The sequence below is a fragment of the Agrilus planipennis genome, unplaced genomic scaffold (genome assembly GCF_000699045.2).
Source record: "Agrilus planipennis isolate EAB-ADULT unplaced genomic scaffold, Apla_2.0 scaffold59, whole genome shotgun sequence".
Lineage (NCBI taxonomy): Eukaryota > Metazoa > Arthropoda > Insecta > Coleoptera > Buprestidae > Agrilus > Agrilus planipennis.
The window spans coordinates 620137-640759 of NW_020438942.1; the positions used below are offsets into that span (position 1 = coordinate 620137).

Consider the following 20623-nt stretch of genomic DNA (forward strand, 5'->3'; position numbering starts at 1 on the left):
ATATATATATAGACAAATTTGCCTACGTCACACAAAGGAAAATAATTTTTAAATTTACTGAATTTCGACGCGTGTTGCCGATTGCGTTCGTTTTAGTACCAATTTTCCAGCAGCGACCCTCAAAAATTCCTTTTTTGCCAAACGCAATAGCAAATGCTCTTATAAATAAGTGGTTAATTAGATTAGGTTAATTCAAGATATCAAAAAATTATATTAAATTTTTTGCTATTAACCGAGAACCGTCACGAACTTTGAATTCTAATTTTGCAAATGTATACCATTAAAGATGTTGAAAGAGGATATTTAATATTTCTTTATAGGTTCTTTTATGATCCAATATCAACCCTCATACTTTTAGTTTAGCCAAGCGAGGCCTTGTGACATTGAAATTCTTCAATTATTATTAAAATAAAAGTAGAAACTAATTATATATCTATGTTTATAACAACGAATGTTATGGATTTTTCTAATTTCTCTACGTCGCTCATTTCGTCTTCAGTCACACGGAAATTTTCAGGACCATTTCGATGTAAAATATATTTTCTGACAAATAGAACGTTTGTGTCAGAGAAACTATCTTTCTTCATACTTTACACATGGTCAGAAATGATTTACTATTAATCCTAACCAATATTACAAATTCAAATGTGAGTTTGTTTGTTTGTTACACTTTCACGTCCTAATTATTCAACCGATAATGATGAAATTTTGTAGACACATTGTAACGGGTATAAGAAAGGACATGGCGTACTTTTTATTCTTCTCGGGGTATAGAAAATAAGTTTAATGTGGCCGTCGATGCGGGTGAACAATAGACAATTAGAAATAGTTAAATTCATGAGTAAAAGCTAACAGTGTTAAATATTCTTGTGGTTTATTTATCTGTCTACATTAATTCTGGAAACGATTGCGTTACGTTACAGCCAACAATACATTAGAAGTGTACACATTTCTCACGCCTTCCTATGTTAGGTAAGGCACCCGAAATCGTAATTAATTACATTTGCACCTGAAGTACTTACAGATGCCTTTACGTTACGTCGCGACAGATCTTATCTAACAATTCGTATAACGAAATTGGAAACAAGAACAAGGTTGTATATACATATACGCACACGCATTAGAAGACATTAATACTTTTCGACATTAGATGCCGCACCCAATTCAGAGGTACTTAAATTGGTAAATCGTACATATTGGTAACTGAGTAATTATTCGTACATGTAGTCAAGAAGGCTTTAACTGATATTGTTATTTTCAAGTTCAATATTGTAAATCTTTATACCTGTAAGGCCTTTTGTCTGACCTTATTTGTTTATTATTGACATCGCAACCAATAGTGTATCCCATGATCGTCGAAGATATTTCAGGTGTAGTGTTAAGGTTAACTGGTCCTTCCCCTAACCCTGACTCAACCGACGATGAAAGTAGCCGACTATGATATAAAAGTGAACCCCTGAATCCAAACAGTATCAGTACTCACACTACACAGTACAGTACAGTAGTACCGATTGTATTATTTGTGTTCTATTTTTTAGACAAACGACCTACCAATTTCTTCAAAATGTTCCGACTGGTAAGCACACTAAGTTAACTAACAAAAAAAGAAAAAGGAAATCTTTATAGATACGTTAAAATGTAACTAAATTTAAGAAAAGTTTCGTCATAAGTACTAGGTATCATTCAAACTGTTTAGTCGCTTTCATTTAGATTCAAACTTTAGACAATGAAAGTTAAATAAAAACAGTAAAATCTAAATTTTCAGAAACTCAAACTGGAGAACTTATATATTAAGATGTATTTCTAGAGGCTGATTTCTTTTAGTAAATGAATATTATTTTCTTAAGAATAATTTGAAAAAAGATGTAACTGCGTACTTTGGATTAAAATTCGCTTTAACCTTTGGTGCATTCATTTCTGTTTGAAAAACGTAGAAATAGTGATCAGTAATTAATACGTTATGATCCTGGCGTTTGAAAAGTTTTTTTGTTACTTTAGTTTCTGGGTGAATACATCTACCCCACTGTTATTTTTGATCGTTTCTGTAGTTAAAAAAGTCTAGCTGTAACCTTTATAAATTCAATTTTTCGAAGCCTCTTTGGTAGCAATTTAACGAAATCACCAAACTTAGTTCTCAATTTCGACCTTTCGACTAATTAGTCGTCATCACCACACCAAGGTGTCTGGTCGCGATAGAGAAAACGCAAGACCAAAGAAATGCAAATAGTACATCTTGGTCTTACTGATAAGTCTTACTCCTTGTCTTGATTTTATTCATTTAGCTTTGGCCTGGATCTCGATCTTGGTCTTTCTCATTGTGGCAAGACACGGCAAGACAAGACAAAACTATAGGACCAAGACTATTTTTGCTTAAGAAATCATTGACCAAATTGAATTTGTTCTGTACAAGCAAGTTGATTAATGTCAAATTATTTGCATTATCATCTATCATGTATTATTTATTAGTGCCCTTGACAAGGGCTTTACGAAGGACTCTAGGCACGCAAGCTAAATTATTATTTATTTTTCTGTTATTAGATCTGCTTCTTGGCTACCATTGCTTTCGCTGCTGCAGCTCCGGGTCTTCTTGCAGCACCCGTGGCTACCAGCGTTGTATCGACCCATAGTGCTGTGATTCACCCAGCCCCAGTGGTACCCGTTGTCAAAGCTGCACCGGTTGTTGCAGTACATGCTGCCCCAGTAGTGCATGCAGCTCCAATTGTCCACGCAGCCCCAATTGTTCATGCCGCCCCTGTTGTTCCAGTAGTCAAAGCTGCGCACGTTGTCTTACACTAAGTATGAATAGTGGTCCGCATAAGACTATATTAAACTGTTATTTATGACTTTTATATTTTTTGTACTATGATCCAATAAACCAATATTATTATTATATATGACGTTTATATAAACAGTGAACAAAGGATATGTATAGGTAGATACTGTCTAGGGTAACTGTTTTTTCTTTAACGACCTTTGCTTTTGAAGTCCGATCTAAAATCAAAATAATTTTTGCAACCGTTTTTAATTCGGTTTTAAAGTACTACTTTTGATTTTCAAATTCATTGTATATGGTGGGAAAGTAATGTACATCAAAGAGTAATAATAGTAGTTATACTTCGTTTACTTTCTCTAGCGATGTGCCCCTTTCAATTTCAAGGATGCGCACTGGCAAAATCGTAGGTAGGGGGAAAAAACTCATTATACTCTCGACTGTCGTTCATTAAACATACTTTTTCATACAATACCTGGCAAAAGTTTTGTTCAATCATGAATAGTAATGCGAGTCGAAAACAAGCGTTAATGCCTTTAATATGTCTTCAAATATAAATAAACATCTCGTTGATATTTTCAGTAGTAAATGGTACCAATAACAGCACATTTGAGCAATGCAATTGCAGTGGATAAAATGGTCTATTTTTCCGTGCAGTACTATATCGATTATATGCTCCTCACCGGTTAAGAGTTTGTCCGAGAGTTGTCTCCTTCCTTTTCTGGCCTAGTGCTGTTCTTTTCTTTTTTGCGCCGGTCAAACTGAAGGTCACATCGCTACAGAAAGTAAACGAAGTATATATTTGACAATGAGCAAAGAATGTGTTTTCTAGTTCTAGACAACGACGAATTCACTTACAATAGTTAAATTGATTACTCATACATTGCTTTTCATCAGCTTTCCGAACATTTATTATAAAATCTTCTATTAAATAGGTAATAACTGTTTACCTGATACGTTTGACTGAAATTTATTGGAAATCAGCCTTAACGGAATGATGAAAAGTTATTTTTAGCTTGAAGTGGAAATAACTTTTCCTGGCTTCCGTATAGAATTGGAAGTATCGTAGGGATGAAAAGGAGGATTTATGGCATTTTCAATGTTACACCTTGAAGCAGCCCAGAAGGTTTCTTTAGCTTTCAGACTGATTTACGGCAGGTAATTGAGATCCAAAGGAGAAACGTTTGCACTGCAGTAATCAATTACTTCTTTTATTGGGAAAGGTGCATCAAGGTAAGACCTTGATTTCTCCTTATACCGAACTTTTTATTAACAGGAATACCTACATTTTGGCATGTAATACTTTTAGATAGTTCTATAATTAATTAGAAGTCCTGGAAAATATTTTGGAGATAGTAAAGAGGGTATAAGTAATAAATTAAACCAGTTTTGTTTATACAAATGAATTAACCTCAACTTCAAACTAATCGCAAACATAAATAATCATCATTATTAAAAAGTCTTCAATTGATCTACCTCCTTGTACGCTGCCTTTGTTTGGTAATACATCTTCTAACCCTTGTTGTGCATATAGATTCCCTAAATACTCTTTCCACCTATCCACTTCTTCCTCATTGTTAGCAAAATGATTCCTGACTACATAATATTGAATGAAAATATTGTTTTTGGAATAGTTATACCCTTATTCTTGGAATGAATTATTCAATTCGTCCAATTTACTTTACCGAACAACCCTAAGTAAATTGCACCGAAGCAAATTCCTAAAAACTTTGAGAAGTTCTTTGTGAGTTAGTTGAAGCTCGATGAAAAGAAGCTAAGAACATTTTACATTGCTAATTCAGTTGTTCTTTTCACTCGGAAATTTTTGTCCATTACTAAAGTTGCTGAAAAGCTTTTAGCAAGCCAAAACAAACTTGTGACGCGTAATGATGAATGCAAGAAAAGCGCTTTTAATAATTTCAATTAAACACAGACAAAATAACCAGCTTATATAAAAATTTAAAACAGTGCGAACAAAACCCTCAAATATCTGCCTGTTTTCTTAGCATTCCTTACTTCAAAATTAGGCACAGACATATACTAAGTCACTCATCGTAATACCGTCTTCACCTACTTTCTAAATAGAATCGAGACTTATTTTTGTCACAAAATAAGTAAATATAATTTCTCTAATCTCATAACTCTTTGTTTTAGAAGAAACGGACAATTAGTGTACACAGTTGTGAATAACTGTAGAAAAAGAAAGTCTCCATTTTCTACTTAGGTCCAGGATCTTGATAATCAGCTGTGATGTACCCATACTTTTTTAATCATCATACGCGAATGTGATGGTTCAAATATTCTGATGCATCCCATAAACGTTCAAACTTACCTGTCTAGTGAAACAGCAATTAAACTATAAACTGATGCAGCAACAGAAACACCCTGTATGTACGGAACAGTCTTGCACATCAACCATCCCAAAACCCATGCTGGAAGGAACAAGAAAGAATTGTTACTAATAAAAGTTCAACCTATATATATATATAAAATAAGACAACTTAATTTACATTTAGATACACAAATGCTGTTACAAAAAAGAAATATACATCTGGAGCCCGGCACTGTATGGGTGCGAAAAATGGACGCTGGACTCGACTAAAAAGAAAAGNGATTCCCGGCGGGGGTGTGACAACAGCAACAATTTTTCCCTCATTAATTTGAGGTAGCGTGTAGTGGGTATAAAATTCAAAAATGAATTTTCAGAATAATATTTCATATCTGACAACGTCTAAGTAATCAAATTAAAGTATCGATCGCTATGTTAGGTTAAGCCGTTGTAGTTCTTCTAAACACTAAAACTATGCGAAGTTAAAGGTTTTGGACCCCGATATACTTATATTAGCGATGCACCGGATGTTGATTTTAAGACATATGAATCAACACTTCTTCTATGCTCCGCCTAAACTGACGCAAGTTTTCTTTTTTTTTGGGATGGATAATATGCCACATTGTCTTCATTACAAGTAACTCCAGTATATGTCCAGTATGTTGTAGCCACCCTTTTTAAAGTTGGTTCCTTCAGACTAAGTCAATGACGTAATCATGCCATCTCAGTAATTTTAGTGTACCAACCTACGTGTGCCTCTGGTTGTTGAGTACTGAGAAATTAAGTTTCGAAAAGAGAATCATGTGAGAACACGTAATAGCAATGGGTTAGTTCATAGTACATATACCTACTAATGTCATTATGCGTATCATTTGTTTATCTTGCATGCACAAATGTATTCATTAACATAAAACAACAAACTGTCTGCATAAATAAAATCTGAGTACCTCCTGTACCGGTTTTTGCAGGCTGTTCCGCCTTATTATCCGTAAAAAGATACACATTGAGAATGTATGTACTTGGAGATCACATGATGAAATGAATAATAAGGTCAATATATTGTAGGTCATAGTCTTTGAATGTGGGTAGAGTTCGGGTTCTTCTGAACGGCTTTGCAGTTTTTATAAGATTCTGATGCGTTAATCATGGTTCATAAGGAATGGAACATAAGGCAACTGAAGATTCTAAATATCAAAATGGAATTATTTAGAACTTAGAAAAAGATTGTCTACTATTCTATTATATGAATGTCAAACGTGGACGGTGGGTCGACAAAGAAGTAGCTGGAAGCTTTTGGAATGTGGTGTAGTAAGGGATATAAAAAAAACTGTCAGTAAGTCTTGGAAAAACAGGAGAACACAGGGCATTATGGAAATCAATCAGAAAAGGAACCGATAGGACACTTTCTGAAGAGTTATTAGGGACATATAAAAATCAGAAGCAGGAGTAAGGATGGGTTGAGAATGACTTAGGTTCCTCTTCACAAATAGTTGAGGATGTTGGATGTCTTCAGTTTTCAATGTCCAGACTGGTAGGACATATGTAATATCCCATTATTCACTATGATCATTCGTTAACTACATAAAATTCACCAGCTATCCTGATGTTCATGTTTCTGGACCAACCTTTCTGGTAATATTTGCTGAAGAAAAGGTGCCTAAATCTGATTATATATAATTTACAGAAATTATAGACAATAATCCTAAGGCCTATTAAGTAATTATTTCGTTGTTATTCTGAAGACAAAGCTATGACCAGAATTTTGTTGAGCGTATTATCAGATATGCGTAAACTTCTCGAATGAATTTTCACAATAATTTGGCATAATTAGGCAACTCCTAATCCTTATCTTATCACCTTCTAAAAGGATATGAGGCATTCCTTTTCTCAAGAAATAAATAATTAATAAAAAAACATTTCTATTGTTCTTTTAGACTAGATTATTCCTTTGGGATTATATGCAAAGGAATCATGAAATCGACAATGACCAGAACCACTTTTATCATTTATTGATCATTGTCTATCGGATTTCCTATAAAAATAAACAGTGTCTTTTCTCATAACTGGAAAGCCTCCTTTCACGGTTTTAGGTTATTGGAGTATGGAATAAAATGGAAATTTTCAAATTACGAGCCCTGACTCAGTGAGATTAGCTCAGATGCTTACAATGCAGAATTTTTGGACTTATGTGATAATAAAAAAGACCTTCGAGGAAAATATGTTTAATATGAAATCTGTCTATACGTTGCTAAATTATTTTCTTATTTTTTTTGTAAGTACTTACCTACTACTCCACTTGCATTAAAATTAATTTTGATAGAAAGTTTCCTTTAAAAATTTCCAAAAAGAATATATTTTCGTTAATTGAAAGAACTTAACTGAGTCAGGTCTCTTCGTAATACCTTAATTTCCTTCCATATTTTTTGGCATTTTATATGCGTCTGCTTTTTCAATCTGGCAATTATAAAGTGGTGCGGCTTCGCAGCTGTTACATTTATTAATAATGTGATTACTGCTGGTGTCTTTAATTTTTCGAGGTCCAACGACTCGCCACATTTTATCAAGCGACCGTTTAATTAAAACAAAATGACAATATTCTGTGGTACAATCAGCATGTGGTGGGTATGACACATGCATACACGAAGCTCTCATTAAATACGTACAGTATTATACAATATATTTTCAATGTATGTAACCTGAAACAAATTATTACGCCACAATAAGTGATACAGTTGATACGATATTTTTACAGTTACCGTAATTTAGTAAACGTAATCATATACGACTATTTGAGAAATTGGAGAATGGATTACGTATATTATATATACCTACATTCACTGATACAGACATAATTATTCTTTATTAATTAACTGATTTAGACCATCATAATCATCATCATCATAAGGTCATCAGTCCTAAGACTGGTTGGACACGTACCTCTACTCTTTCCTATCCTGAGCTAATCTTCGCATTTTCCTAAAGCTACAACATCCCACATCCTTGACTATTTGCGAACAGTAATCTAATCTAGGTCTACCTCTACCCCTCCTAACTTCCGTTTCTGCCTCTAATATGTCTCTGACTAGACCTTCATGCTTGAGAAGGTGGCCTACTGACCTATCTCGCCTATTTTTTATTAACTTCCATAGACTCCTCTGTTCTCCTATTATTTCTGATACCTCTTCATTTCTAACCTTCTCCATCCACGGTATCCTCATCATTCGCCTGTAACACCACCTTTCGAACGCCTCTAATCTCTTCTTTTCCACCGCGCCCACCGTCCTTGTTTCGCATCCGTACAGCGCCGCTCTCCAAACACCATTAACAATCTTTTTTAAATTTCTAAATTCATCGTTCGCGGGCATAGGAGTAACTTCTTTTTTTTGAAGGCGACTAAACCTAACGCTATCATCTCCTTTATATCCCTACTACTCCGTCCGTCCTGACTTATCTGACTTCCTACATACCTAAAATGAGCCACTATCCTTCGTCCCCTATCTTTATATTTGCTCATTCCCTACATTTTCTTCCTTTGCATACCAGTATTTTTGTTTTACTTTTATTTATTTTCATACAATACTGTTTTATCAATGCCGCTTCCATGTTATTTAATGCTATTTTTAACTCCTCCTTGCTAGATGCTGATTTACATCATGGACATGGAAACAATGTAGGGGCGGGATACAAGGCTACTATTGACTACCCCTTCTTGGCACACGTAGTACGTCAACTACATACAAAGCCGGTTAAACTTTGACTTCTTAGGAGACACTACATTGTATACAACAGAGACAGATATAGAACCGATATCACTTTTATCTGTCTCTCCTCCTCCGTAACCAAGCCTTCTGATTATGGTTTTGAAGAAAGAGAGTCAGGCATCATTCGATCTGTGACACTATACCTGTCTCTTTTGGGTCAAGAGGAAAAGGGATGAAAGTAGATTTATATACCTCTCTCATTTGTTCTTGCAGGAGCACTAGGAGTGAAGTTTGCCCGGATCTAAACTACAGTGTAAGTCCCCGAGAGGATTCACTTTCCTCGCCTACAATCACACTTTGTGCTCCGACTCTGTATTAGGTTTATGGTTTATATGAAAACCAACTTTTACCTATAACTTCGTCCGTGTGGATTTTACATCAGTATCAACTTAGGATGATTCTAAATGGTAGGATGAAATTGGTACGTCTCATTTTGCGTCAACCAACTACAGCCAATATGATTTCCTTTTGTGTGGCTTTTTCTCTGCATTCTTATTCATTTCGATTTTGTTAAAGTATATGCAGAACAAAGAAACCTCTTTTTGAAAATAGCATTGAGAAATCCTTATACACGTAGGTATTTCATTGTCTGCCTAGAGTTTAAGGTAAATAGACACCGCAAATGCTATTTCCTATGTAAATATCTATATTCTCTCCGTTTCATATCTTCAGGAGCTGATTTTCTAAAAATGGTTTCTCAGTGTATTTCTGCATCCACGAAAGTAAACATATTCCAAAATTCATGTTTCTAAACCAACAACTGGCTGAGAACTGAGGTTTCTATTACATGCTATCGTCAAATGGCGGCATCACTTCTTGAAAACGTACCATGTGGTGACTTTATTCATCTTCTCATAAATAATAATGTAATAAGTCCAATATATCCAATTTAAAGTTATTGAGGAGTATTATACGTTATCCAAAAGTTTTTGAGGATTCAGTTCGTTTAGGATCCTTTTCAAAGAAGCAGGTGATATTTTCATATCGAAGTGGGTGGAAAAATACATTCTACACATTCATCAAATTATGGATTTTCGCTAGACATAAAAAGAAGAAATACTGACAAAGAAATGTGTAATTTGTGTGTTCAATAGACTTTTTGTCTTGCCTGTATATATATATATAGACAAATTTGCCTACGTCACACAAAGGAAAATAATTTTTAAATTTACTGAATTTCGACGCGTGTTGCCGATTGCGTTCGTTTTAGTACCAATTTTCCAGCAGCGACCCTCAAAAATTCCTTTTTTGCCAAACGCAATAGCAANGCAAACGGAACCGCGATAAAACGTAGTTTCTTTATATGCCGTAGTTTTTTTTATATTTATCCGGAAATTCCTTTAGCAAATAAGAAACTCATTTGGCGCAAATGATTAAGACCTTGTTTTCCTTTATTTATTCATAAGTAGTTAAAGAAATTTTCAAAGTGCAAGTAGCCATCAAACAAAAATGGGAGTATATATGTATGTTGTGACTGGGGAGAGATAGCTGAGGAGGACGAAATAAAGAAAGGTTAATTACTTCTGGAACATTACCGCTTCAGTATTTCCCCAAATGATGCAAAGAGAACACAAAATAGTTGTATCAATAAAGGCGATGTCCTTCTGAATTCTATGCTAGGATATGTCTTTTGTGTTCTTTATTTCTATCTCCAAAGTACCCGCCTGTTTGGCCAATAAATGCTTTATTACAGGTTCCACAATTTTTTATTGTTAATGTTACACTAATGTTCAGTTTTGTTAGATTTATATTGTTTTTGATTACTAAGGTAGGTGTTTGTTCAGTTTGGATAAAATAATAGAATCTGTGAATATCAGAAGCACGTTTTCCAAAGATACTAAAGGGCATTCCATAAAGTACGTAGCGGTAAGTTCCTCAATTTAACGACTACCCTCTCTTGTAAAGGTGTTAATTTGTGATCTTTAAATCCAAGAATTTTTTGTTGCAATAAAATCTTTTCATTTCTGTTGCCAACTTCCCCCGCAATACAAAAGAAAACTTATTCTTAAAAACAGTTTTCTAAGTAACGGTTAGCTTTTAAAAGCATCTTGTGCCTAGTGTTTTCTTTTATTGTACCACTTATCAAGCATTGTACCTATCAAAGTTAACATCTCAAAGAACATTGAACTAAGCCTCCTTGTTGTTCTTCCGACGTGGTAATGACCTTGCGCAGTATTATTACATATGGCCGAATAGCCCCTTGCAATCGTTAAACATAAAGAAAATTACTTCGGAACGGTTGGTTTCCCTTTATTGTTCGGGACCATAGGATATCGCTTTGGGTAATGTATGTATGTGTACGAATACGCCACCCCGTTAAATTTTTAACGCCAATTTTATTACTATACGATGAGAGCAATAAAATTGGGCAGGGAAATAGAAATTGTCAATTAAATAGAAATATTTTACGGCCAAGTTCATACGAAAGATAAATATTATAAAGTTCTGCAGATAGAAATCCTTTTTATATCCTAGAAGCTGAGAGTATTGCCTTGTAATCCTTGTTCTCCTATTTCGTTGCCAAAAAATTAAAATTAAACTAAAAGTGNATACATCTGGAGCCCGGCACTGTATGGGTGCGAAAAATGGACGCTGGACTCGACTAAAAAGAAAAGGTTCGAAATGTGGTGTTAGAGGTTAGAAATGAAGAGGTATTAGAAAGAATAAGAGAACAAAGGACTCTATGGGAATCAATAAGGAATAAGTGAGATAAGTTGGTAGGACACCTTCTCAGGAATGAAGGGCTAGTCAGAAACATATTAGAAACAGAAACAGCAGTTAAAAAAAATAGAGGTAGGCCTAGATTAGATTACTGTTCACAAATAGTTAAGGATGTGGGATGTTCTATAATAGTTTAAGGGAAATGCAAAGATTAGGTCAGGATAGGAAGGAGTGGAGATGCGTGTCCAACCAGCCTCAGACTAACAACCTTATGATGATGATGATGATTGATGAATTATAACGAAAAAATTAAATAAATTATTTCATATATTAAAACAAGAAGTTCCGGAATGCCGCAGTAAGTAGCAATTTTCCACAGATGGCATTCACACGCTATCTGTGCTTATTTATTTCATATATTTTCGACAAAATCGTATCTTTTACGACTCTCTTGAAATCCAGTAAAATACTCTATCACGTTTCGCAAATTTACGTAAATCTTTGGATCTTATTTCCGCTCGAGATAAAATCAATTCCGTTGGAAAGCCACTTGAGGAGGTTCAGAAGTTACACTGTTAAAGAAATTAGTTTTCCATAAAAATAGCAAATAATTAAGTACTTAGGTAATATTGCGAAACACATTTGCAAAATTTGATTTGGTGAAAAGACGCTAAATACCTGCTGGTAATCAAATGAAGAATAAAACGTGTCATTACATCGTAAAAAAAAGTCTTAAAATGGTGGAATTTTATGTTCATTAAAATTTATTTCCTTTTTCTGCTACTCTTGATGACTCAAGAAGGATCCATGAAAATATGACAAACGTATAGCTCAAAGATCTACAACCAAGACGTATTTCTCTAAAATTTGTTTTAAAAATGATACCAATATTCAAAATGTTTGGACACCCTTTATAAACACTCGATTAGTGATGAGCTAAGCCAATCCAAGACTAGTCCTGGTATTGGTCTTGGTCTTCCTTAATCGGTCTTGATCTTGGTCTTGCTCATATACCATTGGTCTTGTTTTTGATCTTGATCTTGCAGATATGGTCTCGGCTTTCCTTTTTACTTCCTTTTGAATTTGGTTTTCAATAGATGCGAAATGAGTTTCTGCAGTTCTTGGGCGATTTTGGTAATTCTTTTTTAATTTATTTGGGATAGAACTCCTTTTTATAGGGATTTTGTGTAATACTTTCCAAACAGCGGTCTTTCGTGAAGCCTTCCCAACATAAGATGGCGTTTTTGACGTGATAACGTCTTATAATTCGATTCTGCACGCACGAAAAAACATGACTCATGCGGCGTTACCTCGCTCTGAGGCGTTCCATTTAAGGCTTGAAGTGCAAGCGAGAGCGCGGAACGAACGACAAAGAGGCACCATCGGCCTCCGTGTTCGGCAGCGTTCGACATCTGCCTCTCTCCCCTACTTGAGTGAGCGATGCGTCCGCGTGGACAGCTGCTATACAATAATACATTTCCATTTACCTCCTTCTCTATATCCATACAAAATATCTATCAAACAAATAAAATTAAAATTTTCTTTTGAAAAATGAAACCATTCCACCAGTATTTTCTTATGACATTGTCACGTTCAACTATCGTCAGTAAACCGACTTTACAGACAACCGATTTTTTTTAATTTTACCTGCGAATCCAGTAATTATTATCATCTCAAAACTGTCCTTAATAAAACTTTGAATATTCACAAGGGAAACGGTAAGGGGCAGTGAAACTCATTGTAGATTCAGAATGAAGTAGCTGCTGAATTCCAACTAAGTAAGCCTACATCTAACGCCTTTTCAAATTTATCTTACAAGAGCTGTAAATAAAACATTTTTAGAGAGAGAATCCGATTTATTCTTTAGCCCCCAGTCCTGTCGACATCAATTTCACATTTAATTAAGCAGAAGTTTAACTCTTTAGATAAATTATAACACGTTGGATTATTCGTTTTACAGTCGAGGGAATTGGTAGGCTTCGTAATCAAATTAAATCGTCTTCTTGAGCCACGTCTTGCCGATGTGTATGCTAACTGAGGTTATTGTCCCCTCATTAAGGGTCGGATTTCGAAGATATCGTGTGTAAGGGTAGTAAGATAGCGACTAACATATCAGAACGGGTAATCACCACGATACCTTCTCCTCCCATTGGCTTAGCGTTTTTAATTCCAAAATTAATTAATGCGTCGTTATCAAGTCGAACCAAATTGTAACGCGCCAATAAGTACATCTTTCGCAGTCAATTAGTAAAATCGCGCATTACCAAGTACAGCTAGCGAGGCGTTTCATGGAACAGCGGTGTTCTCAAAACTTTTGGGCGATGATATGATATGATTTCAGTAACGTTTCCAAAGTCATCTGGCTTTCTTCTTCAGAAGGCTACTGAAATTGGTGATCCTTGGATTTTGTTACAATTTAAATGGCATGACGGATTCCATGGTCCGCGGAGCATGTCGTTTTAAGCGATTTATATTAACGGATTGATTCTATTCCAGATGTCCAGTACCTTCACTCCATGATGCCATTTAAACTTTTTGTATCTCTGTAGAATCTTAGCCAAAATCTTTCTTTCTTTGTGGGTTAACTTGATTTTGTATTAGTGAACGTCGTGTCCTGTGTGGGCAATATGTTCTGCAACTGCTGACTTCATCCACCTCCCGACTGGAAATTAGTTAGTGGATTGGATCCGATGCTGATCAGAATTGCCTGAAGATTGATCAGAAATAAATCAGGCTTTCTAATCCGGGTATGATGGAAAATAGTCACCCCATATATGATCAACATAGGATCCATTTGAAAAATCCATGTCGGATCTGATACAGTTCAGAACATCGCATACAATCCTCATTTAAAGATTGTACCAAAACCTTAATAGAATTTGTAGCATTAGATTGTGATAAGGAATTGGTCATGACTAGATTAAGGGATAGGATACTCTACTATGATCAATTTCTAATCAGATGGTTGGATCAACAGATAGAGTAGGTACTGTGCGCTGATCAATTTCTGATCGGATGACCAGATCAAGGAATGGAGTACTGTACTCTGATCAGAAACTGATCAGATCGGTGGATCAACGGATATAGTACTGTAGTTTGATCAGATGCCCGTATTACGAAAAATCTGATCCGCATCTGATCATAATCCGGGTTCACTGAACTAATTTCCAGTCGGGCTAGTGGCATGGACTAGAGGTTGAAGCCACTACTTAACATTTGGGAGGACACTGGTCTCATTCCGGATCCGTCTGCCCTAGTCCAAGTCCTTCTGTGGTTTCCTTGGATCACTTAGGTAAATGTTGGAGCAGTTATAATATTCCACAGTTAGTCTTTCAATTCTTCCGTGTTCATTTCGTCCGTCTCATCATTCTCACTCCAACCCTTTCCCACGATTCCTAAAAATAGGCTGAAGGAGTTTCGTCCTACTTAGTTTTACCATTACTTACCATTAGTAGCTGATGATAATAAAACACCCAAAAGTTTTTTTACTTTTCCCATCTGTGTTGTATGAGGTAGCTCTATGCTCCTTCAATCAGGTGGTGATATGTCGTACTGTTTGTCCAATGTATATCTCGCTACTCGTGCGAAGGACAGTTATATTTTAAACACTTTGACAAAATTCCAACTCAATATTCATGCATGCACAAAATGCTCTGACGATAAAACTTATAAGTACATATAAATAGAGTCAGTATTCGGTTTTTAAAGATGACAAGTTATATCGCATCCATCTTAGGGAACATTAAATTTTTTATCAAATAACCACTTAAGTACTTTCACTTTTTACTGTCTATATATCAAACTCTGCGCGTATGGCAATGTAGCGGTGAAAGCAATAAAACTCGAGAAAAAATAAGGAAGAAATTTATTCGCGATATTTGATAGACCCTTTAATGCTTCGCATGTTTCATTTGGCTTTTTGTATTTTTAAGAAATTCTATATTCGACTTCGGGTCATTGCCTTGTTAATATTGCAAGAGTTTGCAGAAAAGGGTAAGTTCTTATTCAAGGAACAGGCGTTGAGATTGCGTTTTTATTTGGTAGTCTCGCATGACAAAAAAACTTCTGGAGTCGCGTATTAGATTCGCTTACGTGATTAGTTTCAATGAATGGCCTTAGGTGTTAAAAAATGAAAGAACATCTAGGCATTTACAGAACCTTTTTTCATTAGCTCATTACAAGTAGATAATGAGAAACTATAAAAATCATACCCTAATAAATATCACTGTCTACAATCATTGGAACGAGGTTCCTTATCACAAGTTACGGCAGTAAGAAGTTAATCCAGAAAAAAATATTGTTCTCGAAGGATAAAAGAAATTCTTTTCATCTCGATAAAGGTTAGTATTTACTGTCGTTCTACGCAAAATGTATGTATAACCTAACCTAACCTAACCTAGAAAATTATAAACGTTAGTTTTATCCTGATGATCCCGGCCAAGAGTTAAGAACAAATTTATCAAATTATTGTACTTTAGATGACTTTTAGACATCAACGCAAACGGAACCGCGATAAAACGTAGTTTCTTTATATGCCGTAGTTTTTTTTATATTTATCCGGAAATTCCTTTAGCAAATAAGAAACTCATTTGGCGCAAATGATTAAGACCTTGTTTTCCTTTATTTATTCATAAGTAGTTAAAGAAATTTTCAAAGTGCAAGTAGCCATCAAACAAAAATGGGAGTATATATGTATGTTGTGACTGGGGAGAGATAGCTGAGGAGGACGAAATAAAGAAAGGTTAATTACTTCTGGAACATTACCGCTTCAGTATTTCCCCAAATGATGCAAAGAGAACACAAAATAGTTGTATCAATAAAGGCGATGTCCTTCTGAATTCTATGCTAGGATATGTCTTTTGTGTTCTTTATTTCTATCTCCAAAGTACCCGCCTGTTTGGCCAATAAATGCTTTATTACAGGTTCCACAATTTTTTATTGTTAATGTTACACTAATGTTCAGTTTTGTTAGATTTATATTGTTTTTGATTACTAAGGTAGGTGTTTGTTCAGTTTGGATAAAATAATAGAATCTGTGAATATCAGAAGCACGTTTTCCAAAGATACTAAAGGGCATTCCATAAAGTACGTAGCGGTAAGTTCCTCAATTTAACGACTACCCTCTCTTGTAAAGGTGTTAATTTGTGATCTTTAAATCCAAGAATTTTTTGTTGCAATAAAATCTTTTCATTTCTGTTGCCAACTTCCCCCGCAATACAAAAGAAAACTTATTCTTAAAAACAGTTTTCTAAGTAACGGTTAGCTTTTAAAAGCATCTTGTGCCTAGTGTTTTCTTTTATTGTACCACTTATCAAGCATTGTACCTATCAAAGTTAACATCTCAAAGAACATTGAACTAAGCCTCCTTGTTGTTCTTCCGACGTGGTAATGACCTTGCGCAGTATTATTACATATGGCCGAATAGCCCCTTGCAATCGTTAAACATAAAGAAAATTACTTCGGAACGGTTGGTTTCCCTTTATTGTTCGGGACCATAGGATATCGCTTTGGGTAATGTATGTATGTGTACGAATACGCCACCCCGTTAAATTTTTAACGCCAATTTTATTACTATACGATGAGAGCAATAAAATTGGGCAGGGAAATAGAAATTGTCAATTAAATAGAAATATTTTACGGCCAAGTTCATACGAAAGATAAATATTATAAAGTTCTGCAGATAGAAATCCTTTTTATATCCTAGAAGCTGAGAGTATTGCCTTGTAATCCTTGTTCTCCTATTTCGTTGCCAAAAAATTAAAATTAAACTAAAAGTGAATTAATTTTTTGAATTATCTTTATAGATAATCTCAAATTATTGAGGAAAGACTGTTGTTGTTGTTGTTATTCCTTCGCCGGGAATCGAACTTGGGACTTCTGCACACCAGTACTCTACCACTAAGCTACGAGGAGATGGCAGCAGCAATATCAACAAAAGGTAACTGGGAGTATAGGTTGCAGAATCGTTGAAACAATGTATAATCATTATTAGCAAGTCTAGTGGTATATCCTAGAGTTCTAGTACGTTCCTGGTTGCGATTTCCGGCGACTGCAGCAACAATTTTTTTCATAATTAGTTTGAGGTTATCTGTAGGGGGTAAAGTTAAAGAACTAACCTTACAAAAATTCAAAGTGTCTCGGATTCAGTAACGATTAGCATATTAAATTCAATAGAGACCATGTAAATGAAGACCATGCAATTTTATTACCCACCACGTGATAGAAGTCGAAATAGATGAGAGGCAGTGTAGTCTCTCCAGCTTTTAGAAAAACTCATAGAAAGATTCACATACACAAATGCATGACTCCTAATAGGCGCCCCCACGAGCTTATTTATTTTATACCATTAACATGGACGGTGGGCGCGACGGAAAAGAAAAGGTTAGAAACGTTCGAAATGTGGTGTTACCGGCCAATTATGAGGATACGGTGGAGAGAGAAGGTTAGACATGAAGAGGTATTAGAAAAAATAGGAAAACAGAAGACTCTGTGGATATCAATACAAAATAGGCGACATAGGTTAGTAGGACACCTTCTCAGGCGTGAATGTCTAGTCAGGAACATATTAGAGGTAGAAAGAGGAGTATAGGTAGACCTAGATTAGATTACTTTTCGCAAATAGTTAAGGATGTGGGATGTTCTAGTTTTAGAGAAATGCGAAGATTAACTTAGAATAGGAAGGAGTGTAGGTGAGGTCCAACCAGTCTTAGAATTGACGACCCTATGATGACGAATTCCAAAAGTCCTTGTGTGAGTCTTTTTCTCTCTCTTTATTCCAATTAACTTCTGCTGAGTTGTCACAATTCAAACCCACAATACGTATCCAATGATGAATCCATATATATGTAGATTTGTAACTGAATTTTCAAGAGTACTTAACCTTTCGATATTCCCTTATCGGTATTGATGCCTGTTTTGTGTAAAAATAAAAAAGATTTCATTCTCTCGAAACGGGCCATAAAATCATCCGATGTAAGTATAACTTTGTTACACGTGGCTCAGTCTGTCCAAAAGCCAATTACTTCCTTCTGTTCAGAAAATTTAAAACCCATAAAAAATCGCAGACCAGCGAGAACAGTGCAGTTTTTTTTTTTTTATGTTCCTCACTGTTAGTATTTCTGTACAGGTTATAAGGTCTTTGCTCTTTTAAGGGACGAGCAGCGAAGTAGCAACGGGCTCGTTCCTTGTGTACAAACGTTTGTGAATGGGTGTGTATATATATATGTGTATATGTATGTATGTGTGTCTCTGTGTGTGTGTGTGTGTGGGTTTCTGTGTGACGATATGTCCGTCTTGGGACCGTTTCCGAATTAATGGAAAATACAGGAAAGCTTAGTTAGCAAGCTGGTGATATCAAGGAAATGAATGAACCTCCATTAAAGATAAGGTATGTTATTTTTGTGTACACCCTCTTAAGTCTTCATGTCGGTACATACCTATACTGTATTTATTTTTTCACGTTGCTCCCGCGGGGCTGTTACTTATTCATAAAGGCCAACATACCAACCGAAACGCAGAACCTGTTACAGTAAGAGGAGTTCTTCCTCTATGAAGTCCTGCAACACATTAATTTTATAAGATAGTCATTATTATTTAAATTTGCGTTTGAAGAGCGACATCTTGAGTAGCCGCAGATGATCACGTGGTGGCGCTAATGGTGGTTAAAGTCACGTATACCGTAAAAATATGACGCAAGGTCTTTAATAAACGAATATCGTACGCTACCTACGTCTACTTGACAGAAACTAAGACTGAGAGCATTGGGTGTGGCTAAAGCTACTTCCCATTAGTGTTAAGGGAATGCATATTCTGATAATATTATCTATTTCCAAAAAGGAACATAAAATAAATAAGGTACAGGCGCCAATGAAGGCCCATTTAATTTCAAAACCTCGTAAAATTTTGCAGATAAGTAAAGTAAAGAAAGAACATAATGGAAGTTGTTATATATTTATTTGAGAAACAAGATATCTAAAAAAGTGGTAAAGCTTTTGGCATTTTAACACAAATGTAAACACTTTTTAGAAACTTGGTATTGGGCTATCTTGGGAAGCTGGTCGCTCAAGATGGCCCGAAAAATATTAATGAAAATATATGCATTATGAACACTTAAACATTGTTAACATAAAACATGAAAATAAAAACACATCCTTCTCATAACATTAAAAAAAAAAAACATACAAACACAAAAATATACTAACACTACATTTCAATAAATCTAGGAAGGCCCGGGCTATGTTTAGGAATTATATTATGGGCCATGATAGAAAATTACACTCGGATTGAGTATAATCTCATAAAAATACGAAAAAGGAAATAAAACAATAACACTCACCTATAATTCGCCGACAAATAGATTAAATATAAATTTTCACAGTTTAGAGCAACGAGATTTGTTTTAAATTTGTAAATTTTCAAAATGATTTAGATAATGGAGGTTATAAAACGTGCATCGTCTTGACATCTCCAAGCAAACTGTCATCTGCCTGCAAAATGGCGACGCGTCGGTAATGAAACTCACCTGCACTATTGTCTATGGCACTAATAGCATAAACTTTTTTTAAAAGTGGGCTATCCCAGGAGCCGGGCCATCTTCGGCGACACTACCTTATGATGTAGGCTTGTGCGAATATGGTTAAATTATCGATAATGGTTAAGATTATTTTCTCGTCAGAGAAAAACAGGTCAACAGATAAATGTTCGAATGGTTTGTCTGGGGGATCCTTAATGTTTAGGCTTTGAGTACGGTTTTTACGGTCGAATTTCGAAAATTGGCAAGTGGGGCACAAAGTTACATTTATCCATTTGTATAGTTGCCTAAATTTATTAGCATTTTCCTTAATACCTTTATGATAATTGCCGGGATCATTCTGGTATTCGAAAATAATTCTTTCCCTGTCCTCAATGGGTGGTATAGTATAAATTGGGTTTTGTTTGGGTTGGGTTTTAATACGACATTTACTAAGCCATAGTTTGAGTTGATTGATTTGTTGGTTAATTTTCGAGTTACATGAATTGGTGTTTTTGCCATATGCCCAATAGGCGGTGTCGTAACAATATATGTTTTATAAAAGTGGTGCAAGAACCGTGCCCTGGGGTACG

At 35.3% G+C, this 20623-nt stretch overlaps 1 protein-coding gene across 1 annotated transcript in view; it reads right to left on the reverse strand.

Annotated features, from left to right (window-relative positions):
• LOC108737918 (neuropeptide SIFamide receptor-like) overlaps positions 1–20623 on the reverse strand; it is an 89623-nt gene that overhangs the window by 13322 nt on the left and 55678 nt on the right. The window contains exon 2 of the mRNA XM_018471105.1: positions 5103–5202. Coding sequence (XP_018326607.1) covers positions 5103–5202 — 100 coding nt within the window. The remainder of the gene's footprint in view (positions 1–5102; positions 5203–20623) is intronic.